The 25,076-nt window shown below is 37.7% G+C and overlaps 1 protein-coding gene across 1 annotated transcript in view; it reads left to right on the forward strand.

Annotated features, from left to right (window-relative positions):
* The first annotated feature begins 1,758 nt into the window (after positions 1-1,758).
* Positions 1,759-25,076, forward strand: part of camk1a (calcium/calmodulin-dependent protein kinase Ia) — a 37,241-nt gene continuing 13,923 nt past the window's right edge. The window contains exons 1-3 of the mRNA XM_036571145.1: positions 1,759-1,919; positions 5,902-6,015; positions 19,635-19,766. Of these exons, the coding sequence (XP_036427038.1) occupies positions 5,933-6,015; positions 19,635-19,766 (215 nt within the window). The 5' untranslated portion in view covers positions 1,759-1,919; positions 5,902-5,932. The remainder of the gene's footprint in view (positions 1,920-5,901; positions 6,016-19,634; positions 19,767-25,076) is intronic.

Raw genomic sequence — 25,076 nt, forward strand, 5'->3', positions numbered from 1 at the left:
TATAATAGTTTCATATACAAACGTCCCGTTCTGTGTGTTTTTAATATTAGCAGTATTTACACGATAGGCGTAAAGGGCGCGCTTTCCTAGCTAAACCTTACACACATGCTAATCCTACCTCACACGGGGAAGGTTCAATGTTGAAATCAGTCAAATCTGTATTATGTTTCTAACACGTAATCAATGAGATTTCATTTTTTTGATTCATTATTTGTGTGAAGTTATAATACTGTTAATATCTAGATTTGAAAAGTAGTGATCAAATCTCAGGTAGATATCAAGAAATGACTGTAAATAGATAATTTCAGTATATTTTGTAAAATTTATTAACTTCTTGTTGTTCCCAAAAATTTGAAATGTTAAAAAACACATCTTAAAATACCTTCTGGTGTCTAGCTTATAGTGTTTTGATCTACACTGTATTAGTTATCATTGTTATGAATTAAGTTATTAAGTTATTATTGATAACCATAGATAAAATATTAAAATAAAACATCAATTATTCATAAGACAAGTGATTTTAACAGTGGTGTATTAGGTTGATGACATTTTTATTACACTCTTAACACGGCCAGCCGCAGTTTAGCATGAAAATGTCTAGCACACTTACACGTTTTTGGTGGTAGACTTGCATTGTATTCAACATTGTACAGTAAATAAAATAGCATTTGCATGATTTACATTCCACCTTCTTAAAATCGTCTTTGAACATTTTAAAGTTTCAGCATTTCTTTTTTTATGCTGAATCTGTTTTGCTCTTCAGTATATGACTGATGCAAAAAAAAATGACTCATGATAAAAAAAACCATTAAACTTAAACAGACTCAATAGCTACACGATTCAGACTTCAATAAACAGAAACTTTGTGAAATAAAGAAATAATTAAACACATAAATAACAAAAAATATGTGATTAGTAGACTGACTGAATCTTAGTGGACTATTTTTGTCAGCTGTTTGACAGCCCAAGCTTTAAGCTTTAAGATGTAAACAAAGTAATTCAGGGCGATTTCATGCAAAATGCTCCGTTCTGGATAAACTTAAACAACTCAGATTTCTTTACAGTGGGGGTGATAGTAACTAAGGACTGCAATGTCTGTAGTGACAATATTGCCATTTTATTTGCTATTCAAAATGAACAGTGAACATTAGACATCTTAAGAGTTCTTACATGTAATGTTGACAGTGATAAAATAGTGATGAATCTGAAAATATGCATTTTCTTTGGAAACTATTTAGACTTATAGCACCGTACATGTACGTCTCCGCCATTATTGTGTTTAACAAATACGTTTTAAAACTGATGTCAAGAATGTCATGGGCATCAGCAAGACATCAGGTTCCTATCACCACCACTGTGTACACTTCTGACTTGCTTAATTTGCTTTACTATTTCTCATCAGACCGCTCTGAATGGCTTTATTTACATCTTAATGATCGAGTAATGCAGATGTTTTCAAAAAGTGGTGGAATTACCCTTAAAGTGAATAAAATGTATTTTATTTGCAGTGGTTTACAGTTTAAATGTTTTTATTAGTCCTTCTTGGAGCTTTCCAGTTGTTAAAATATGTCACTTTTCCAAAAAAAGTCTTTCTGTTCTTTGTTTTTATATAAATCATGTAAAACTTGTTTGATTATGTTAAAAGATGAGAATGCAAATATGCTTCTTGAGATTTAGGATTCCGGATTGTTTGTCCACAACTGCCCCAACTCGCGCTCTCTCTCTCTCTCTCTCTCTCTCTCTCTCTCTCTCTCTCTCTCTCTCTCTCTCTCTCTCCCTTTCTCAATCTCTCTGCTGTAGGATGCGGAGCCTCTCTGACGTCACGGGCAGGTCCGGCAGAAACAGAGCACCACAAGCAGAGCAGCAGCAGCAGCAGCGAGGAAGACTGTGACCATTCAGCTCCGAGAGCAGGCGAACAGGTAGGCCATCATCTACCCTACACACCACCACTCTGAGAGCACAGCGGGTTAAAATGGACGGATTTTCTAAATCTGATGCTGTCGTGTTGTTCCGTGCACCGCCGAGCGCGCATCGCTGAGCCCCTGATAGCGCGATAACCAGCAGCCACATTCTGCACATGCACAGCTACAGTTGTGAACCGCTGATTCTGCCGCATTGTCCGGCACATCTGTGACAGGATGGAAGGGGGTGAAAGTCAAGCAGGATTCAGCGCCGTCGACTCAATAAGCACAGAATCACTGAAACAGTCTGAGAATCGTTGGTTTACAGTAGCTTTTATTACTTCGTCCTTCGCTGCCATTCATTGAGCGCCATGTGTAAGTGGATGGCCGCATGCGTGCAGATGAAGCATCTCCTTGGCTTGGCTGCAGTGGTCAGGGCAGGGACTCCCACACACATTTGCTGTAATACGCTAGAGGGACAGTGCTGGTAACCAGAAGCCTTTCTGATTTTAATTCATGCTAATAGATAGCCGACCTATGGGAGCCCCGTTTACGCCACCACGGAAAAAATGAACAGATATTTAGTATATAATAATAAGGAGAATGTTTTCTATAAGTATGAGAAAGTAAGTCCAAATTATGAGGAAGAAAGTCATAATTATGTGATAGTACGTTACAATTATGATAAAGTAAGTCATAATTATAGGAATTTAAGTCAGAATTGTGAGAAAGTCATTATTATGAGATACTATGTCAAAATTATGGGAATTTAAGTCATAATTATGAGGAAGTCATAATAATGAGATAGTAAGTCAAAATCATGAGGTAGTAAGTCATAATTATGGGAATGTAAGTCATAATTATGGGAATTTAGATCATAACTGTGAGAAAGTCAAAATTATGAGATAGTAAGTCAAAATCATGAGGTAGTAAGTCATAATCGTGGGAATGTAGGTCATTATGGGAATTTAAGGCATAATTGTGATAAAAAAATCATAATTATGAGATAGTAAGTCAAAAGTATGTCATAGTAAGTGATAGTTATGGGAATTTAAGTTATAATTATGAGATACTAAGTCAAATTTGCTTTACAAATGATGAAATACAAATATAATTCAAATTATAATTTAAATAGAATAGAATAGAAAGTAAAAACATGATTAAAACATGACAAAAGCAATACATTTTAAAAGAGAAAAATAATTAAAAATCAAAATAAAAATGAAATAAGACTAATAAATTGCCGTTACAGGAGAAGAGTGCAGTAGAGCTAACAGTGTTTTAAACTGAGCTGAAATCTGCTCAGATAGGAACGTTTCCAGCCCTGATTTAAAAGTGTCTGGTGTCGATGCTCTTCTCGCTGTCAACTGGTTTAGGAGCAGCATAGTAACTAAACGCTGCTTCTCCATGTTTAGTCTTTACCTTAAGCAGGACTTACTGGCTAGTTTCTAATGATCTGAGAGTTCTGCTTGGCTAATATCACTGCAGCATATCAGATAAATATGCTCGTCCGACACCATTAAATGATTTATAGACCAGTAATAGTACCTTAGAGTCTATTCTGTAAGAGACTGGTAGCCAGTGTAAGGATTTAAGAATGGGGGTGATGTGTTCCCTTCTTTTACTCCTAGTGAGATTCTGGCAGCTGCATTTTGAATCAGCTGAAGCTGTTTGATTGTCTTTCTTGCTAGTTCTTTAGACTTTAGGGCCCTCGAGTGCAGATAGGCAGCTAGTCTGTGCCTCTCATTGCTATACCCAAATAAAATAATCTGTTTTATCTTTATCCTGCTAAAGGTTTGGCCCATCCAGTTAGTAATAATTATTAGGTCATAATTATGAGAAAGTAAGTGATAATTATGAGATATTAAGTTGCAAGTCATACTTATGAGATGCTAAGTCATAATTTTGACACCCATCATTATGAGATGGTAAGTCATAATTATGAGATATCATGTCATAATTATGAGATATCATGTCATAATTATGAGATGCTGGGTCATACCTATGAGATATTAGGTCATAATTCTGAGATTGAATCTCATTATGAGATACTAACTTAAAATGTTCTTCTGTTACTTTGCCGCTAACAAGTAAACTGAAATAAGATTGTTCCTCTCTCATGCCTTCATCATCGTGCACTGAACATGTCCTAATTTAAAAGAAAGTAAGTCATAACTATGAAATGCCAAGTGATAATTATTAGTCATAATTATGTAAGCTTTCTCATTATTGTAGCTAACTAAATAGCTAAATATTTCTTCCAGTGGTGGGGCTTCCATAAAGACCCCATTGCAGATGTGGAGTTATTAATTAGGATGAACCTGAATCAAACTAGCATGTGCTCTAATGTGGCTGCTGAAGCCCTTGTTTGAATACATTATGTTATAATTTTGTCATATCAGCCACCCTTAATATTGTGGTGTCAGCGTAGAGTAAGACACAGAGGAGACCATGATTCTGCAGCGAGAAGTGCTCTTTTATTAAACACCAGAGAGAAAGGCACATAATAACACATCATAAATAGCATTGAGGTCGTCACCCATACATCTCTGCTTCACATAGACACTCAACACAACTACAAACTGCCTTATACAAAATAACACAGGTAATACGTAAACATATCTTAAACTAAAGAACAACGGCATTAACAACATTAAACAACACAGTAAGTCCAGTTTTGGAGGGTGTGCACCTCCCATTATCCTCCTTACATTGCCCTTCTCATGGCCTCGCCTCCCAAGCTTTCATAGCCACCCGCAGCCACAAGAGGGAGGCTACATAATTAATAATAAAATACTTACCAATAGTAGAAAGGAATGAGTCGATGTTTTTGTGCTGAAACAAGCAACACACATGCTAATTGGGGCAAAATTGCTTTAGGTGGCCAAACTGCATAGCAACAAAACAAAAGTAATAATATAAATTTCCATAGAATTTGTCATCCTCCATGTTAGAATGCACAATTGCAGAGCTGTATCAGTTGATGTTTTACTACTCACAGATAAGGCATATATTAACTTTTATGCTTGAATTATCTCGAAAATGAAAATTATAAGTAATTAAATAAGGCACGTGTTTATCTAGCTTAAGGTTGTGTCTCTAGCAGTTCCAGCAGTGATAGAGCCAAACCAGACTAGACTGTCCAATGTCTTTCATGTACATATTTGCCGATACAGACATTGATGCTGGAAAAAATATATAGACAATACACAAACATTTCTACGATTTAGAAATTGGGACTAGATCCATCTGGATTAGCATTGTAAAGAAATATAACATTGATTTGTATCTGATTACAGATGTAGTTAAATGAAAAAAAGTTATATGAAATATATAAAAAAGTTTGAAAGATATATGACATACATATGAAATATATATGAAAAAGATATTTTAGTGCATTAACCCAAGTCCTGCTTTTCCAGAGTAAAATAAATGTGTAATCATAAATCAGTTTAAAATACTGATAAAGTCTAAATATCTGTTGAATGCCAGTAGCTTTTTTCAAGCCAATACAGGTGTCTGTGATGGTTTTGGTGCCCCTGGTTAAATAACACATCCTTTACAGAAAACACACTTCTGCACATTTTAGTGTACAATTACTGTACTGAAAAAACACCTGAAATGCGGCCTGCGCAAAAGTTATGGAACATTTAATATTTTATGTTTTATTTTTTTTGCAATATGTAAAACTCAGCAAATAAACAGGAGCTATGCACAAAACATTAGCAAAAAATCCATATTTAAATGCGTTCCCTGTAGAGTAGGTGTCCACTTGTTTTCACTCAGAAGAAGTCAACAAAGCATGTAATTTTCAAAATTTTGCACACGACTGTATCTGTCAATACCAATAATGATTCAGATATCATTGTCCATCCCTAAATGTAATAAGTGAATGCTTGTCTGTATATCTTTGTGCTTCTCTCCCTCCCTCTCTCCCTCCCTCCCTCCTCCTCACTGTCTGTCTGTGTAAACCTCTGGGCTGTCCCTCTTCTTCCTGCAGCTCCCCAGTGGTGCACCAGCCCAACTGTACAATGCCCTTAGAGGATGGAAATGGATGGAAAAAGAAGACTACTGATATCAAAGAAAAATACGATTTCAAGGAGGTCTTGGGGACGTAAGTGTTTGATGAAATAAATCATTTTATATGTCTGTGGTCAGTGACAGGTCCCCAGTCATCACTCATACCTCATACCTCCTTCATGTCCTTCTGTTACTTTGCCGCTAGCAAGTGAACTGAAGTAAGATTGTTCCTCTCTCGTGCCTTCAGCATCCTGCACTGAACACGTCCTCCAGCTCTTGTGTGTCCTGTCTAGTCCTCCAGCATGCCTGAGACAGACAGACAGAGAGAGAGGGAGAGAGAGAGAGAATTACACTGTGGCACATTAGGACTATGAAAGTGATGTGATGAAATATAACTTTGATGTTGCCTCCAGCCCTAACCAGTGAACCATGCTCAGAGGCGTGCCAGGCATATCAGGGTAACTCAGCAGTTCACTAACATCACTGTGGGTCAGTCTTCAAGGGCCCATATTTCATGTTTTTCTTGTTTGTGGGATTATCATTGCTGTTTTGATCCTATCAAACTTTTTTATCTCTTATTAAAGAAACAGTTTATTTTACTTTGTTACTGTGTCTTTAAGACATTGATATATGTAAACCACCTCTGTTCTGACTGGCTGCTTTAGTTTGTAAACGCAAATCCTCAGGGATGTTGAAAAATGGACATTTCAAATATCTGGATCTTTTCAATGCAATGCAATACAGTGATGAGGATTAAACTGATGTTAGCCGAACAGGCAGTTATTTGTAAATGTGTGACATCACAACCATGATGAATACAAAACTGGCTGTTTTTGTAGCTTAGTAACTGCATTATAGGGGTGGGAATCTCTTGGCATCTTACAGTTTGATTTTTATTCAGGATGCCGAGACTTGCTTATGAAGAGATTCTCACAAATAAATTTATGCATCTTGCATTTTTCTCATCTAGGCTGGGTTTAATGCTAAATATAGCCGTTCTAGCCTAAATATGGACATTTGAAGCTGGTAAAGGATATTCAAGTAAGATTTTTTATTTTGTATGGTGCAGTTTTGCAGTTAATTAGTAAATTCTTAAACTTTAACTTTAAACTTCTGGATTAGTCTGTTAGCCTGTTTGCAGGTTGCTGAAGTGGTTTGTTAAACAAATACATGCTCTTACATGAGGACATGTTTCTCATGGTTTAAAATTTTTAATTTTATAGACAGGGAAATTTTGACCAGTTTGTGACTGCAAACGTTTGCATCAGAGAGATACTGTGTTGTTCTGACTCCTCCAAGCTGAGCTTTACTAAAATATTCTACGTTCTAGTCTCTGGCTGATTACATTGTTTTGTGAATTGATTCTGAATCATTATCTAAGAATCAATTATTTTTCCTCTCTCTACCACATGAGGAGTAACTTTTTAAAACTTGTTTACATAGCAGATCAAACTTTTTTACATGAGAAATATCCAGGAAATGTTGTCTTTTCATGATGTAGGCCACTTAAAGGAGGGAGGATGTAGTTTTTTTTTTGTTTTTGTTTTTTTGACAATAACAGAAAGAAGACATGATGACTAAGTCTGTGCTTAAAAACATGCACAGTGGTTTGTTTTTCAGGTTTTCTGTGTGTCTGTTTTGTTGTGTAATATTCCGATGCTGGAGGAGTTTCCTGTCTGATCCTGTAGTGTTTGGTGACGTTGCCTGCTTGCTGCTTTTGATCAATGAAGCTGAAGCTTGCCCTTCGTTAAATCCAGCACTCTGTTGCTCCGCAGTGGACGTGATGCATGTGCGTGCTTCTCCTGAGTGCTGTACTGGCCCTCAATTGCTGCGGCTATATTTATACTGCAGAGTGTGTGGGCGTGTACTCATTTTCTGTCACTTTGGCTCTGCGTCTGCACAGCGCGTGTGTGTGTATGGAAGAGGACATATGAGACAGAGAGAGGTGGCGTGTGTGTGTGTCCGTGTTTGTCAGCAAGTGTCTGTGTGTGTGTTTGTTGTTTTTCTGCCGCACCATGTTTTGCTGGCACTCACTCAAGCCCTTATGAGCAGTGCGGGGTTGGGGGTGTGGAGTGGAGCGTCTGCTGGCCATGGCTGAGAGCAGAAGTCAGTAGTGTAAAGCTATGAAGATACGCATGAACACTAGGAGTGGAAAATCTGACAAAAATGTCTGTACCTAATAACATCACTGCTAGTGTAGTGGAGCGTATGTGCAGGTGTACAGCATATACTTACTTCTAAAGAGACTGATTTACTGTATAAACACCTCAACATGGTGTACATTTGTGTCTGTTTATTTTGTGCTTGCTCTACATGACAGTAGTACAGGAATTAAATGAACATATCGAAGCATGTTATTTGAATTTATGAAGTAACAGTGATATTAGCTCCAACAGCCACGTCCAAGTCTGACAAATCAGTTTTGAGATTTATATGAATTTTATTCTCTCTTCCTTACCCTGGAAAATGGAAATGTTCTCATTACCTTTTTAATACGTTGATGTAATATGTAAACATTATAGATAATAGGGGGAAATGGTATGTGTTAATGGTGTGTGTAGGAATGCACGTGTTGGGGGTACCAAAGGCCATGCTAAAGTTGGGGTCCATGAGAAAGTGTACCCACCTATCCAGACACTACACCACTGAGCATCACAATCAAGCCTCTGAACCAGTATAAGGAACAAAAAATGGAAACAAGCTGAATTTTGCTAGAAAATAAAAACAAAACTGTTCTAAAACAGAAACTGAAATGTGAATTTATTTATTTAGGTTGAACTGAACAAGCTTAGTTATGTCTTACCTTGAAATGAATTCCCAGATATCTTCATTTCATGTCTCACATGATTTCTGGCATGTTCGTGGATGAAGAACCAAGATACATTCTTGCAAGTAAGAATGAGAGAAAAACAGCTTATATAAAAGGAGTGGAGTTAACAATTAAAAAACTGATTAAAACTGATTAGAAACATTATTTTGGTGTTGGAATGTGAGAATTGAGATGTTGAAGTAGTTGTTTCCTGAAGCGAAATTATTGTTGTTATTTAAATGTCCTAATCGCAAAACCAGAAGACTTTTTTTTTACCGGAGATGCACGATTATATCACATCATATCAGTACCGGCAGATAATTGCTTAAAAAATAATCAGCACTGTTTAGATTTGACTGACATTTTAAACAGATATTTGGTGATGTATCCATTGTCCTCCAGAAGAGCAGAGTGTTTAGGTGACTATGGGTTACTGCACTAAAATATCTGCAGTTTATTCATTTTAGTACATTTGTAACCCTATAGAAATAAATGTTCTATTTATCCTGGTAGGTGTAGTCCCAATTTCTACATTTCCTAATTGTGTATGTATCAGCATGGGCACATGTATGTGAAATATATTGAATATTGGCATTGGTCCCAGAATTACCATATCGGTCCATCCCTAATTTTCACAATACACAATACATGTCACAATATTTCATTTTTCTGTGCTTTGATACGTTGGAATAGACATGATTTACCACAGTGGTGGCACATGCTAAAAATGCTACCTGTAGTACTTTTTTTCCTTCTGGGTTTCTTGTATAGCACATCACTCCATCAGATTAAACAGAAATAATTATGTTATAATGGACTACCAGGATTATTCTTAGAGCAGTGAAGACCTTAGATGTCGATTCCATTCAGGAGTCTCATTTTAATTAATCATGTCATTGATTTGTGAGCTTGTAGTTCACACAATATCCACAATATGCTCATAAAAGCTTACCATGATGTAATTTATCATGATAACGATGTCATATTGTCGCATCACCCACAGCTAGTACACACACGCACACACACATGCACACACACATACCCACAAGCACACACACGCTTATCCTTGCAGTATTTATTAGGACGGCATGATGGCTGGCTTTCACCTTCAGGGTCCAGGATGACTGCTCTTTCAGATTCAGAGCTTCATCATTTAGGCGTGTTTACTTCAGCCTGAGTTCACATGGCTAGCCTTCTGCTAAGTCTCTCTGTTTGTAACTCTGCATCACTTTGTTGTGCATCTTGGCCTGAGATGTGCACTTTCATCCCCACACAAACATGCAGCTGTCCAGCATGACCGCACATAGCTTCTGTATTCTAACTTGCTTTACTCTGTAATGCTGTTGCTACCATCCTGTTCGGCAGCGCTGATCAAATGGGCTACAGCGTAACGGTCGCTGTGAAGAAGAGTAGTCATCAGTTTTGTGCTCTGTCGCATATAGCTCATTTCTGTTGTTGGCAAACAAGGAACCCTACAGAGACCTAAATGAACTGATGCAAAGAGTGTGGTCGGGTGCGCCATAGTTACTGCAGCTGGGGCGGAACTGAGCACCATCTGCCCTGTCAGCAGAAACAGGATGTCTCAGACAGAGGGAGAGGCAGAATAGCTATGTGCTATTTACAGTGTAAAAAAAGATTGTGGCATTAATAATTTATTTTGTTAATGTACTATTAACACATTACTGTTGACAGCCCTAAAAATGCACATACAGTTGTATGCAAAACAACCTGATAGATACCATCACTTACAGTTGTATGCAAAGGTTTGTGCACCTCAGGTCAAATTACATGCTTAGTTGATTCTCAAAGGAAAAAAAGGAATCACGTCCTTTACAGAGAACACACTTCTACATATTTTAATGCATTATTACAGTTTATTTGCGGAATTATATTATTGGGAAAACAATAAACATAATATGTGGCCTGTGCAAAGGTTTATATTTCATGTTTCTTGTTAAAATCAACAAACTTACAAAAATTGGAAATAAATGCCGCATTTAAGTTGTACAGAATGTGTTAACTTATTTTCAAAACATGCAGTTTGATCAGGGTCACACAAACTTTTCCATATGAGTGTAAGTGGGTCTGTCCGTCTGGCCCTGTTTCTTACTGTAAGAGAGACCAGTAGGAGAGTTTGAAAGATGATCATCATGCAGATTTCCACATTAATCATTGCTGATTCACTGAGAAGGTACATTTTAATCAGTGATGTTTTTAATCAGTCAAGTTTAATCTAGTAATCAGGACAGCTTAAGTTGATTATGGGCACATATTTGGTTGAATATTGAATCATTCAGTCTGGCAGCTAAGCAGTGGGTCAAAAGATCCAGTCCTTTTGCAGCAGATCACCGCTTTGTTCACCCCTTTTTGTTAATTCAGTAAGGTCTCTTTGTCTGTTCCGCACATTTAGTCTCACATTAGTACGGCTCTAGACATGAAATGAAACATTTCTCTCTATAATCTCTAAAAAAGCACCTTGCCGTGTCCTCTCCCTCTGAGGATCACACAGCAATATCGCGCCCTGTCGAGGCTTTTCCCAGAATCCCTCCTCGGCCCTATTCAGAGGATTTCGCTGAACTGTATGTGTTGACAGAAAGCCTCTTACTTTTCTAAAGAAGATTACAGAATTGGTTTAGCCATGAATTCTGCAAGTGGAGTCAATTGATTTATTCTCGAAAGATTGTATTCTCCTCCAGCTAATCCTAGTGTTTGTTTTGTCTAGATTGTGACAAAGGACAGTTGATATTGTGAAAAACATCATGGCGTTGGGTCTCAGTCTTGGCCAAGTGATTCAGCATCTGTCAAAGAGGAGACCTTAATGTGAACTGAAGCCAGCAGACTGACCATGTGTTAATAGTTATATTTTTTAAGCAGAATGTAGAATGCCTAAATTGACCAATTCAGGTGGACCATAACCCACACATGCTCCAAAATTCTCAGCAAAACAGATTTTGTGGATAGAATCACAAGAACCACCTCTTTCTGAAGCTTCGGGTGAGCAGGATTTCCTCTGCTCGGGACATTTTAGGAAACAAAATGGGTGGACTGTTTATCTTAAGGATCTTAGAAAGCTCTCAGATTTCGGACACTGACGTCATTGTTTTGTTATTCCCCTGGACCAATCATGGGACTGGCTTTGTTTATGGAACGATCATTATTAGGTCATAGAGGACTGGTTGCCCTGGTGACAGGAGGAGAGATTTCTCACAGGGCTGTAATGGTAGCTGTAGAGACCAAAGTTTGTTTTTTAGGGGACGGGGGGGTGATAGACGAGATGTCTCTGCTAATATGGTCTGTGAGGCCTCTCTGTTGAATTTAGCTCCCCAAACAGTGTGCCAGGTGCTTGGAAGAGGAAAGTCTATATTGTTTCTCGACAATTAGAAATCCAGATACACAGATAATTCTGAAATTATACATATTTATTTATAGTGCCATATATAGTGCGTGAAAATGTCCTAATCTAATATACAGCGCTGTGCAAAAGTCAGAGACCACACTTTATTTATTTAATTTACAAGCAAAACGGCCATCAAGAACAAGTCATTCATTTTTCCGGGCAAATTTCTAAGGAGATCAGATATAAGATAATCCATTTGTATGAGGAAAGTCAAAGGAATATGAGTGAAAAAAATAGATGTTTCCAAAACTGGAGTTAAAATAGGATTAAAAGATGCAGAGAAATAAGGACTAACAACCATGCAAGACCTGACAGGTCACCAAAACTGTCGCCATCAGATAAACAGCACTTAAAGCTTTCATGTTTGAGAGAGAGGAGAAAATCAAGCTCCACTCTTGATTCAGATCGAAAAAAATCCACAGGTGTTTCTGTCCATCCTTCCACTGTGAGAAGACAACTCAATGCTATAAGTCTTAAAGGATGTGTAGCTGTTACATAGAAAAGAAAAAGACATTTGCAAATCAAACAGAGAAGCTGCTGCTGTTCTCAGAACAATAGACTGACCACTCCAGACCTCAACATCATTGAATACATTTGGGATTTTACTTGGATTGCAAGAAGCAGAAAGTGCAACCAACTTCTTAGACTGAACTTTGGAGATGTGAAGAAATATCAGATTTCAGATATTAGGTTTTTTGGAAAAACCGAAAACAAGTCTCTGGACACGAATGGAAGCTCTATACACATACACACATTGCCATTATCTAATGCACTAGCAGCAAGTAAATGTGTTAGCCCAGAGCTAATACACCGGCCACTAGCGAAGCGTAATACATTGATACAATGCATCTTCAGTTTGTTACGATACAGTGTGATACAATATGATATATTTGTATGTCTATATCTATCTATTAGGGCTGTAAAAATGCAAAGAGATCATAGATTTATTCAGATAGAAATAGATGTATACAAAAATGGCTTGAGGGAGAGTGAGTTAACGCATTGATGGCATGTTGCCAGCAGTGGCTCTGGTTCATAGTGTAATTTATATACTTGAATTTGTAATGTACATAGTTAGACGTAAAGGCTAGTCAAGGATGTAGGACTGAATGTGTGTAGCTATGTGTTTGTGTATTTTGATCTATTAATACACAGATGCATGGTGAACAATGCTTTGGCAACACTATAACTTAATATAGTCATGCCAGTAAAGCTTCTTAGAATTGAATTTAAATTCATTGAAGTGAAGCATTCATGTTAAAAATAGATTTCTTATATAATATTTTTTTAATTAACAGCTAATAACAAGGGATGCCCTAAAAATGAAAACAGAGCCAGTCTTTGTTGCTTCTTTTATCCAGTTATTTACTGTTACACAGGAAGTGGGCCGCTCTATAGCTTGTGTTTAATAAACTCAGATTTCTAACATCTGTCTACATACATCGTTTTTGACTAAACAAGCACTGTAGCCTGAGTAAGAAGGTGTTTAAAGTGATCACACATTCGTTGGAAAGTGGATTTATAAGAATAGTTCAGGAGGCGGCCACAGAAAAAAAGAGTAAATAAAATGAAGGCATGGATGGATGAGCGTAGGAGAAACAGCGCTGCTTCACTCACAGGAAATCCATATGGTGATAGATAGCCTCAGTCATCTGTGGTGTTAAACAGGAGTACACTGATGAATTTACAAGCAGATTGATCCCAGCTGGCCTTAGGCTAAAATGAAATGGCCCTTTATGAGTCGTTTCTGCACGCTCAGCAAAATCCATCACAAGCAAAAAGGTCGATCTGGAAATGTCCTTCTGCTACTGGAGGAAGGAAATGGAGTTGGGAATGGGAAGTAATGGTTTTAAATTTAAAATCTGATTTTGTTTCCATATTTTCACATGACCACAGTATGATGCGCTAACAAATCAGCAAAACCATTCATGTGGCACATTTCATGTATTGGGGTAGAACAGTTCGGAAGTTGCCATTGGGAAAATATTAGCCTAGTGACATTTAAAAAGCGAATCATGTGATTTGACTGTATGTGTCCGTGAGAGAGAGAGATGGGGGGTGAAATGGCCTGTATCTCATTGAAGGGTAATTCCATAGATTTTTCAAAATTGCAACATGATTCAAGTGTTAAGATGTAAACAGAGTCATTCTGATTGGTTTGATGTAAAGTGGCACATTGTGGAGAAACTTATAGACTCAGTGGTGGTGATATGAACCAGGGGTCTTGATGTGTACAAGACAAATATATCTCACCTCTTTTATAGATGTATCCATAAAACCGACACGTGTGTGGCATAGCTAGAACATTCAGAATAATTCTGAGTTCTGATGATATATTTGTGTTGTAGATGATTCTGAAATATACTTACTATCCAAAATGATTAGTGAACCTACATGTGTCTTCTGAGTTCTAAATCAAATTTTGTTAATGGTAAAATAGTTGCAAATATGATATATTTCTTTGGGTGATGGAAGCTTATGACAATATCTAAAATCTAGAAGAATTTGTAATAGTAGTCATCTTGATGCATGAATTTGTCCACACATTTGCCCATTTTTATAAACGTCAACATGTCATACAATGTTAGAAACCACATAAGCACTTGAGGCAAGAGTTATGATTATCCCCCCATGAGGAATAAACATGCTTAAATCATCACACACTAGCTTCAGCTTGCATTGAGTTGTTAAGTAATCTTACATAGACTCGCATATGTGGTTTCTGACATACTGTTATCTATAAAAATGACACAAGCATGTTGCATAGCAAGGATATTAGTAACGGCCACCTTATGGCCTGAATTTTTGAGGATACAATCTCTGTTCTGTGGTCTCCCCAGATCTCCCCTCTGTCCTTTCTCTCTCATTTTTATGGAAGCTGAGCCACAGCCAGACTTAATTATACTGTGTCTCACAGCAACAGCTGAACTCTCTCTCTCACTCACAGTCTCTCTCTTTCTGTCCCCATTAAACACTTCAATAACCCTACGGTGCAAGTCTAGCAGAAAGATCATGTGACCTTGCCCTCATGTTAAACAACAGTGGTATGGTCAGAGCCCAAAAATAAGCAAGCTAATTCCACACCACTTGAGACCTGAATATTTAATGATGCGATAATGCTGAATTCCACTGTAAAAAAAAATACATACAAATACATTAATGGCTGCTAGTTGCATTACTTTCACAGTAATTTTCCGTACCATATTAAAAGTAAATTACAGTAAAATAACAACTGTATATGGTGACTCTATAGTCACCTGCACCACAGGATTACAGTGATGTAGCTGCATTCTGCTGTGCATTTACAGTAAAATAGCTGTAATTAAAATACAGTATTGTACTGTATTTTTCCATAATTGAAAAATTATGCATTTTGGTAGCCAGTAATTTACTGTAAATTTACATATGAAAATACCAGACATATAAATATGTTAATAAGAAAATCAATTAACATATTGATTCACCATGTTTGCACTGTATATGCACAGATGATCTCAAATACACATTTTTGAAATATTTTCACTTTGCATGTAGTTTGCACAAGCATGACCAAATCTCTGGCAATACCAAGACCAATAACATTTTTGTCAACACTTCAGTGTTCCAGCATAAAAAGCCTGCAGATTAAACTGTAAAAATATTTCAGATTTCAAAACCTGAACAGTCAGAATAAACACACTTAAAATGTCTTTATTAAGATGTTTATCCCTTTTTAACTCTCAATAGCTTTCATATCTCATAATACTGTGCGGTACAGCTAAACATTAATTTCACAGTAATTTGCCGTTTTATTACAGAAAATATGTTAAGATGATTTTACAATTAATGAATACAGTATTTTATTATGAACTCTCAGTGTTTCCTGCCTCAACAGTGCAACCCACACTAGTCACGGCCAAATCATGCAGGCCTACAGCAGCATATCAGCCCACACAGGTCCATCACCCGAAGCAGTTCTGTTCCACCAAAGAGGACGTTTAATGTGTAAATAAATGGTCATCTAATCTGACATTTCGTAATGCTAAAGCTTTATAAAAAACTGGAGTTTCAACTGAATCTTTGGCTTGATGGGGTTTAAAGCCAACAGTTTACAGTCAAACAAAATACGTCGTGTACTAAAGTAAACAGCATTTCAGTCATTGCACCAGAGTTTAGTTTTGTAGATAAGGGTGGTTTCTATTTTGGGACTCAGTGAGTTCCATTCTTTTGCTACTCAAACAGCTCACAAGTTAGAGAGTTCTAGCCCGTTCTAGTTCTTTTCCACAGCCTTCTTATTTGGTGTCTAAAGCATTCTTTTACTCTTATCGTCTTCTGATTATCAGAGAATATTTTTGCCTTTTGAGGTGCTGGAGATTTAATGAACTGCACTGTAATGAAACAGCTCAAGATCCATTTCATTATTTACCTGCTGCTTTTTGGAAATGAAAAAAAAACAGCAGTGTTTGTGGAATAAAAAAGTAATTTTTTGAAGATGATATTACAGTATTGCTTTGTAAGTGGATGACTAACTGTTTTTATGGAAATTTTATTTCTGGCCTTGTTAGATACTTGTATTTTCTTTGTTTTCTGTTGTTTTCTTATGCTGGCTGCATTGTGAAGCACTTTGAGCTGCATTTTGTTACATAAAATATGCTATTAAAAAAGGTAATTTATTATTATTATCAGAACAATATTATTATTGTAAGAACAAAACCTCATTTTTCACTTTTTGGTATAATTTTAAAACACAATCTGTCCTTTACATTATGTAAAACATGTTAAATGAACTAATAGATACAGTCCCAAATGGCTTGAAATTAATTTTTTTAACTTACCTTAGATTGAAAGTTAAAGATGTTTTTCCTTCTCCTGAAAAATTGCCATTTTGGAGAGCAACATTATAAAGCTTGGGGAAATACCACTCACCATACTGTCTGTACTGTCATTTGGTTTCAGTATGAACCTTCTTCTAGGTATAAATATTGCATTACAGAGCTAGACAGTGTGCTTTTATTAGAGAAGATCCTTTTGTAGTAGCTAGATGACCCACAGCAGTGGTTATTCATACTCATTGCCTCTTAATGGGAATAAACATGTCGTCTTGTTTGTTTTGTCAGACTCTGATAGTAAAGAGTTGAAAGGATGCTCAAAATAGAACGAACACATGCACATAATGAGAGGAATCAGGTGAAGGTTGTACTGCTCCACTTGTCACATATTTTTGTCATATTTTTGTCATATTTTTCCTGATATTGTGTGCACTTGTGTGGGTCCCTCTGGTGAGCACCAACGTTTAAACACATTACTGTCTCTTCTTCCGCAGCTCCTGACAGATCAGATACAGCTCCAAATATCAGCCCTGTACAAACACAGCAGCACAAAAACAACAGAAACAACTGAAATATGTTCTTCTCTGATCCAGCTCTCATACATGTAGGCTATTAATGTACAGCTGAGATGGGACATACTACATGACATATGTTGTGTGTTTATTTAAAAAAAAATAATTGTTTGACGTTTTTAAAGTTGCCTGTATTTTGATCTGATATGATGAATGCAAAACATATTTTTAAGCGCTATTGTAGCCTTGGTTTTGGTTTTGGTCTGTAAATCCTACTGGCATTTTTAATTCATTATCTGCACAGTAAAGTCAGTAGTGTTACATTATCACCAACTGCTTTTATGCGAGACCGTGATAATGTGCAGTGTACATCTGAGACCAGTTTAACACTCCAGGTGTTAATTTCACGCTGCTGACTTTACTGGGTGGAGGTGTTGTTTGTGTTTGAATATTCTAAGTGCTTCATAATGTCACATCAGTGGCAACTGAGGCTAATATGACAAAAGGATTTTCAGATGGAATTTCCCCTTGAAGGCAACAGTTGTGAATTGGCTATGTCAGTTTCTTCTGCAGTCAGCAGAACTGATATTGCAGCGCTGGCACCAAGGAGCACTGATGTCAGCCAGCATGGTCTGTCTTTGTCATCCTTAAATGCGGTTCCGGGACCCGCTCTGGACTTTTGACCACTGTAGGAGCAACATCTGATTATAAACATTTATAAAATGTAGAAATTGGGACTACATGTACAATACCTGCATTAGCATCAGGGAGAAATATAAGATTTATTACAAATGCAGTAAAATTAATAAAATGCAGACATTCCAGTGCTAAGCACTGCCTAAAAGATCTGCAGTAAGTACCTCGTCAAATATTGGTTTGAAATGTCCGTCAAATCTGAACATCTCTCTGATGATGACATTTTTAAGGTTTTGATGAGATGATTCTGATATTATCATTTCAGTTGTTTCTTGTATTTTATTTTTTGCATAGTTTTTCACATCATAAGGTCCACTTGTAATGTTTGTGTTGTTCTATGTAACAAAAAAAAAAACTACATTATATACATGACCATTGCATGACCATTATATACATGACCCCCTGCATTTAAATTAAAACAACTCCTCTTGGGTGGCCTATTATGATTAAATGGAATGGTATTTGTGAGCACTATTTTGGATTCATGGGCACTACATATCAACTTATTTTTGTATGCCACCAAATAGCATAATAATTCATACTAATGAGGATTATGACATGGTAACAGGAGCTTTTAGGGTGCAGAGTGTGCCTGCACTAATGTAACCAATCTTTGTAATGTTTAGCCATCACAGTTAGCAATCTAAAAGCTGAACATGGCACACTGTGTAGTGGATGTCACTTCACTTCATGCCTACACTTGCACAAAAATTTGCTCTCATAGTTTGTACTAGGTGGTACTGCTAGCATTAGCCTAGGGAGCAGGCTAACTCCTCAAAACACTAAAGGGCAGGATAGATTCTGATAAGGCTGCATGTGCAGTCAGCGTAGCAATTTTTCCCAAAAGTGTTTGATGAAGATAAGGTCAGGGCGCTGTGTAGACTAGTCAAAATCCTCCATGCCGAACTAGTTTTTTACACACCTCACTTTGTGCAACGGGTTGTTGTCATGCTTTAACTGGAAAAGGCCTTCCCCAAACCATTGTCACATAGTTGGAAGTGCCACTCTATGCTCTAGCATTAAGATTTCTCTTTACCTTCCCTTCACTGGAACTAAACTATGAAGAACAGCCTCAGATCATTATTCCTCCTCAACCAAACTGTACAGTTGGCACTGTACATTCAGACAGGTAGCGTTCACTTGGCAAACCAGGATAATTCGTCAGGCTGCCAGGTTTTGAAGTGTAATTCAGAACTCCACAAAACGCATTTCCATGCTCCAGAGATTAATGCCAGCGTGTTTTTCACCACTCCAGTCGATGTGTGGTGTTTTTTATATGATGATCTTTGGCTTGTATTATCGACATGTGTTAAAGGTTACCATTTTGGAGAAATGAAGGTTATTTCCAACAGCTCTGAACTCTTTAGTGTGGCCTATTCTACTCCTCAGTCTATAGAGACTGAATGGCTGTATGCTTTCCCATTATGTGATCCCTGTAAGAGAATCCTCCACCAACTGTTTTTTTCTCCCTCTCTTTTGGCTGTTTTGTAGGGGGGCATTCTCTGAGGTAGTGCTGGCTGAAGAGAAGAGTACCCAGCGGCTGGTGGCTGTCAAGTGCATCCCTAAGAAGGCACTGGAGGGAAAGGAGAACAGCATCGAAAACGAGATTGCTGTGCTGCACAGGTCAGACACAGCTGTATTCACACCAGGCACACGAGCAAATAGAAATGATGTAGAGGCTCTGTTTCATTGCCAGTAAGAATTAATTTAGCCTCCGCCAGAACATTCTCTTTTGGCAGTACCTATTTTTCATGGTGTACCACTTTGTAGCACATTAGTACAAACACAGGTGCGCTCGATGGTCTGCTCTGGGACTGAAATTGAATTGTGTCCTTTACTGTCAGTGAAAGTCCAGTGGTGGCTGTCTGTCTCTGTGGAATGATGTGGCTGTTGGTCAGATGTCCACATATTCATACTGAAAGTGTTTTGTGCTCTCTGCTTGAGACCTGTTAACATTCTTTGGCTCAGAAAGCTGTGGTGGCAGCTTTGGAAGAAGCTTATTGTCACTTTCAGATCAATACCTCATAACACAATAGGGTACAGTTCATAAGGTTGTATGACTCCCACATAAGCTTGTCATGACAAGTGACATAACCCTACATAAATGTTTATAAATGCTTATTCCAATAGGCATCTTCTGTTAAAGGCTATTTCAGCTAACTAACCTTGATCAAAACTGGCAAAGGTAACCTTTACAGGGAATGACGTTTATTGTAATAAGCATTTATAAACATTTATGTAGGGTTATGTCAGTTGTCATGATAAGCTTATGTGAGTGTCATGCAGCCTTATAAACTGTACCCTACAATAAAGTGTTACTATTATTTTTATGTTTTTACATCTATTGAAAACATCTGCTGACCTTTACGTTGCGTGACTTTTTATGACAAATGAGTGAATAAAAAAAAGTCCCAATTTTTTTTTATTCTGAAATGTTTGTAGATTGTGGTCTTGTTGAATATCACAGCAACTTTGACTTTACAAGAGAAAGTAGAGACAAAATTGTTTTTTTTTAAAATGTTTCCCTCAATTTAACAAAGCCCTTATAGGAAAGTCTGTCCACTCGATGGCCATCTTTGCAATGCCTCTGGGCAGTTGTTTTCACTCATACAAGACCAGGTTCCTGTCTGTTTGAATGGGGAGAGAAACCAAAACCACTGTCAACTTTTCAGAAAGCATATTTAAAATCACTGATAAAATCTGCAAAAAACAGCATAAATAGCACTCAATACTGCACATACGCACAACTCCACAACAAAGGGAGCTTTTCCCGCTTGCGACTTAACCAGCAAGCCAATTGGCTCTTTTTATAGAAGGGCGGGCTTTGCTTATAAACATAAGCCATGTTAAACATTAAGAGCTTTCCCATTCGTTTTCAATTCAGTGACTAATCTCCGTCTTTATAAAGTCTCTGAATTTAATGATCTTCATATTTGCTGATACATGTTCTAAAAACACGTGTATGCAGCTCTCATTCATGTACGCCCAGGTGCTCTATGAGCACTGCACACAAAAGTAGGTTGTGAGGGTGCAACTAGGATCTGTTCAGCCAAACATATTACTCATGTCATACATTTTAAACAACTGTGCTAAGCAGAATGCTGCGTCATGAAAACGGTTCACTTACAGGATGCAGTGCTCAAACAGCCAAACAACAGCAAAACAAAGTGCAACAAAGCAATAAAACACACTGGGACTAGTAATACATGGAACAGGTATAAGGCATGAAATATGGTGAGAAAGATTTTCTTTGCAGAAAAAATGTCCTATATTTGAAGAAACTACCAGTGCCTTTCCTTCAAAAATCATTATTTATTTCCAGTTTTCACAGTGAAGTGGTTTTTGCTCTGCAAAATGCATGCTTCTACCGTAAGATGGCACAAAATGTCCTCCCATAGGCTTCCTTGAAGCATAGAACAAGACAGTAGAGTTGCTCTTTGAAATTTCAGAATTTGAAATTCCAGTTGCGCTACTATTACCAGCTTATAGTAACGCCTAACAACGAACAAATGCACGTGAATTCAAAACTCACTTGTGATTTTTTTGTCCTGCTCTGCTCTTGTTTTTATTAGTGATGTCCGATTCATGAGCAAATAATTTTTTTGTAATGGTTTTGTGTAACGGTCAAACCGACAGGCTGTATAATTCTAATATAGTTTGAAGAGTATTCTTTTACAACCTCATGATATTTTAACACAAAACACCACATATTAGGAATGACCTCTGATAAATTTGGCTTTTAGTGGTCTGTAGCTTCCTGCTAGGTGTTCCATCGGCACTATGGACAAGGGACTCTCTGCTAGAGAGACGCTGAGCCGAGTGACTGAATACTCTGTGCCAAGTTCAGACTCGCTCATTAACAGCAACAGAATCAAGCATTAGCAGGAACATACACTCAGTACAGGGTTCACCTCTGATGAAATCTAGCCTGCAACATTAAACATGTACTATAAAAATATTTAGCTCACATGATAAATGATAGACGTTACTATATGATAGTAAATGTTACTAGTTCTCATTTTTGATACTGCATTATACCGACACATAGCCTACATCATATAGCGTAGCTTACAGAGCAGCACTGCTGAAGCATACTGACTGTTATGTGGTAATAATTCTATGAAGATTAACAAAATAATAGCATTATTAAAAGGTTAACTACATTTTTAAATACAATGTCGCTCTGAATATCCGAAAGTGATTTTATCCTGTTCATATTACTTTGTTCCTTGTACTGTTTCTGCTCTGTGCTGAACGTTGTAAACAGTAATGTTATACATAGAGATTTCTTTAGGTGCTTTTAAATGCTTTCCTAATGTAGAAAGACAACTTTAGCTGCTTTCATAAGCAAAATAAACAGGAATAATGTTATTGTTTTGAGCAGCGTTCGCTTGCATGTGAGATTTGCTGATTATTGAATGCAGGATCAACGTTACAACTGATTGGTAATCACTGATTAGGCTACATATAAAAACTGTTAACTGCTACAGATTAACTAAGCTACTTACAGAAACATTTAGTATTATTTTAATGAGTCTGTTGTTGCTTATCACTGTTTTGTGCTCCTGAAACAACAAACAAATTGGTAAATGATCTAGAAGGAACAAAGCATTTCATTGAACTCAGTTCATATCTTTGGAATGATCTGTAATCCCACCACTGCTTGCCTTCCTGTCACATGCATGCAGCTGTAGCTAGCATTGCCAGAATACTAGTTGTAGTTAATAGGTAAATGACCATTTTGTGCTAATCATGTCAATGTATACATTACTTATTCATAATTCAGACAGTATATCACTGTACATGATCATTCTGAACCTGATATTGGATTCCTATGAGAGACATGCATTTTCAAAGTTTCAAAGAAGTGTGTTTTTGAGGGAATTTCCTTCATGAAATTTCTGAAGTTAAAAGAAAGAAGGATTCTTTACCAGCAAGTGGGGTGGTAACCCAACAAGAAAAAGTAAAAAAACAAAAAAGCAGCCCTCTGAAACCTTCGGGAGCAGGCTATAAAGTCAGAGTCATATAAGCTTCAGAACTTCAAATATGCATTAGCATGACAATATCCACATCCAGATTTATTATCCACCACATCTTCCCATGTAGTTTGAGCCTGCTCATGAAATTACCAAATTATGAAATGGTCGTGCTGAGTTTAGATGGTCTTCTCGGGATTCTTACTGCAATCGCTTAATTTTCACCAAAATCCCCTGCCTTGCACTGAAGAATAGAAATCCCTCGATTGTGTTAACCAGCTGCAGATAAGAATCACAGTAAGTGTGTCCCAGTTGTGATTTATTCTGAGATGTTGCAGATGATGTATCTTTTTGCGGAGCAGTAAAAGGTTTTTGTTACACTTCATGTGCCCCCTCTTGCCGTCTGTTTCATGCGAGGCCACAGAAGGTTCAACTTTCAGCATTTCAAATTAAGCGTGCTCTTTGAGAAGAGAGAAGCTGCTGTAAAAGCCGTCTCGGAGGTAAACAATGTGGTATCGCCTTGTAGAAATGGTGGAAGTGTGCACCGGAAATGTCAGGAGTATTGGAGATAGTCCTATTTTTAGTGTCTCTGTTGCTAAGGCAACGGCACACACAGGGCTTGAGATGGTATTGAGGTTCTCCCCTCAGCAGTACAGTGAGGAGAGAGGATGAGATGGGGGGGGGTGAGAGAGAGAGAGAGAGATGGAAAGGGAGGCAGAGAAAGAGTAAGTGGGAAGTAAAAGAGTAAAAAAGAGTAAGAGATGGAAAGAAGTAGAGAGAGAGATTGAAAGAGAAATGGAAAGGGAGGCAGAGGAGAAAAAGATAGAAAGGGCAGAGAGGGAGAAAGATGAAAAAGAGTAAGATAGGGGAGAGAGAGGAAGAGAGGTTAAAAAGAGAGGGTGAGAAATAGAAGGGTAGAGAGAAAGAGAGATGAAAGGGTGAGGAAGAGAGAGATGAGAGGTAGGGGAAGAGAGTTAGGAGAGAGGTGGAAAGAGGATATAGAGAGAAAGTGGGGAGAAAAGAGAAGGAGTGAGAGATGGAAAGAGAGAAATGGAAAGAGGCAGAGAGAAAGTGGGGACAAAAAGAGTGAGAGATGGAAAGGTTAGAGAGAGAGGTGAAAAAGAGAGAGGGTGAGAAATAGAAAAGGAGGAGAAACAGGGACAGAAAGAGACGAAAGGCAAGGAAAAAGAGAACTGAAAGGGAGGGGAAGAGAGAGAGAAGAATTGGGGAGAGATGGAAAGGGAACAGACAGAGAAAGTGGGGAGAAAAAGTGGGAGAGGGTAAGAAGTAGAGAGAGCGAAAGAGAGACTGAAAGAGGCAGAGAGAAACGGAAAGGGGCAGAGAGAGAGAAAGGGGAAGGGGGAGAGAGGGAAATAAAGAGAGAGATGAAAGGGAGGGGAAAAGAGAGTGAGAGACTAAAGGGGGAGAGAGAAAGAAGCAGAGATTGAAAGAGAGAAAGAGAGAGAGATGGAAAGTGGGAGAAAAAGAGACAGAAATGGAAAGGGGGAGAGTGAGAGAAAAAAGCAGAGAGAAGGAAGGAGAGGGAGAGAAATTGAAAGAGAAAGGGAGAGACATAGAGAGTGAGATGCAAAGGGAGTGAAAGAGAGAGAGAGACTCGGGGGAAATAATGAAGTAGAGTAAAATTGCTAGAATGTGTTCCTCTGTTACTGTGAGAAATACTGTAATTAAGGAGAGAGAGAGAGCGAGAGAGAGAGAGAGAGAGAGAGAGAGAGATATTAGGGGAAGGAAGTAGAAAGAGAAAGTGACGGATTAGGGGCTGAGCCACATGCCAATAAAGACAACTGAAAGAGGCTGCAGTATTTGGAGAAGGAAGACGGGACAATGAGGAACAGAAGGAAATAAAGAGCTTACAGCAGACGTTTCCAGAGTGCCTAGAGCTGTATGTGAGACTCCTACTAGGTTCTATATAGTACCAAGAAAGGTTTTTGACTGGTTC

Source organism: Colossoma macropomum, unplaced genomic scaffold (genome assembly GCF_904425465.1).
Source record: "Colossoma macropomum unplaced genomic scaffold, Colossoma_macropomum, whole genome shotgun sequence".
NCBI lineage: Eukaryota > Metazoa > Chordata > Actinopteri > Characiformes > Serrasalmidae > Colossoma > Colossoma macropomum.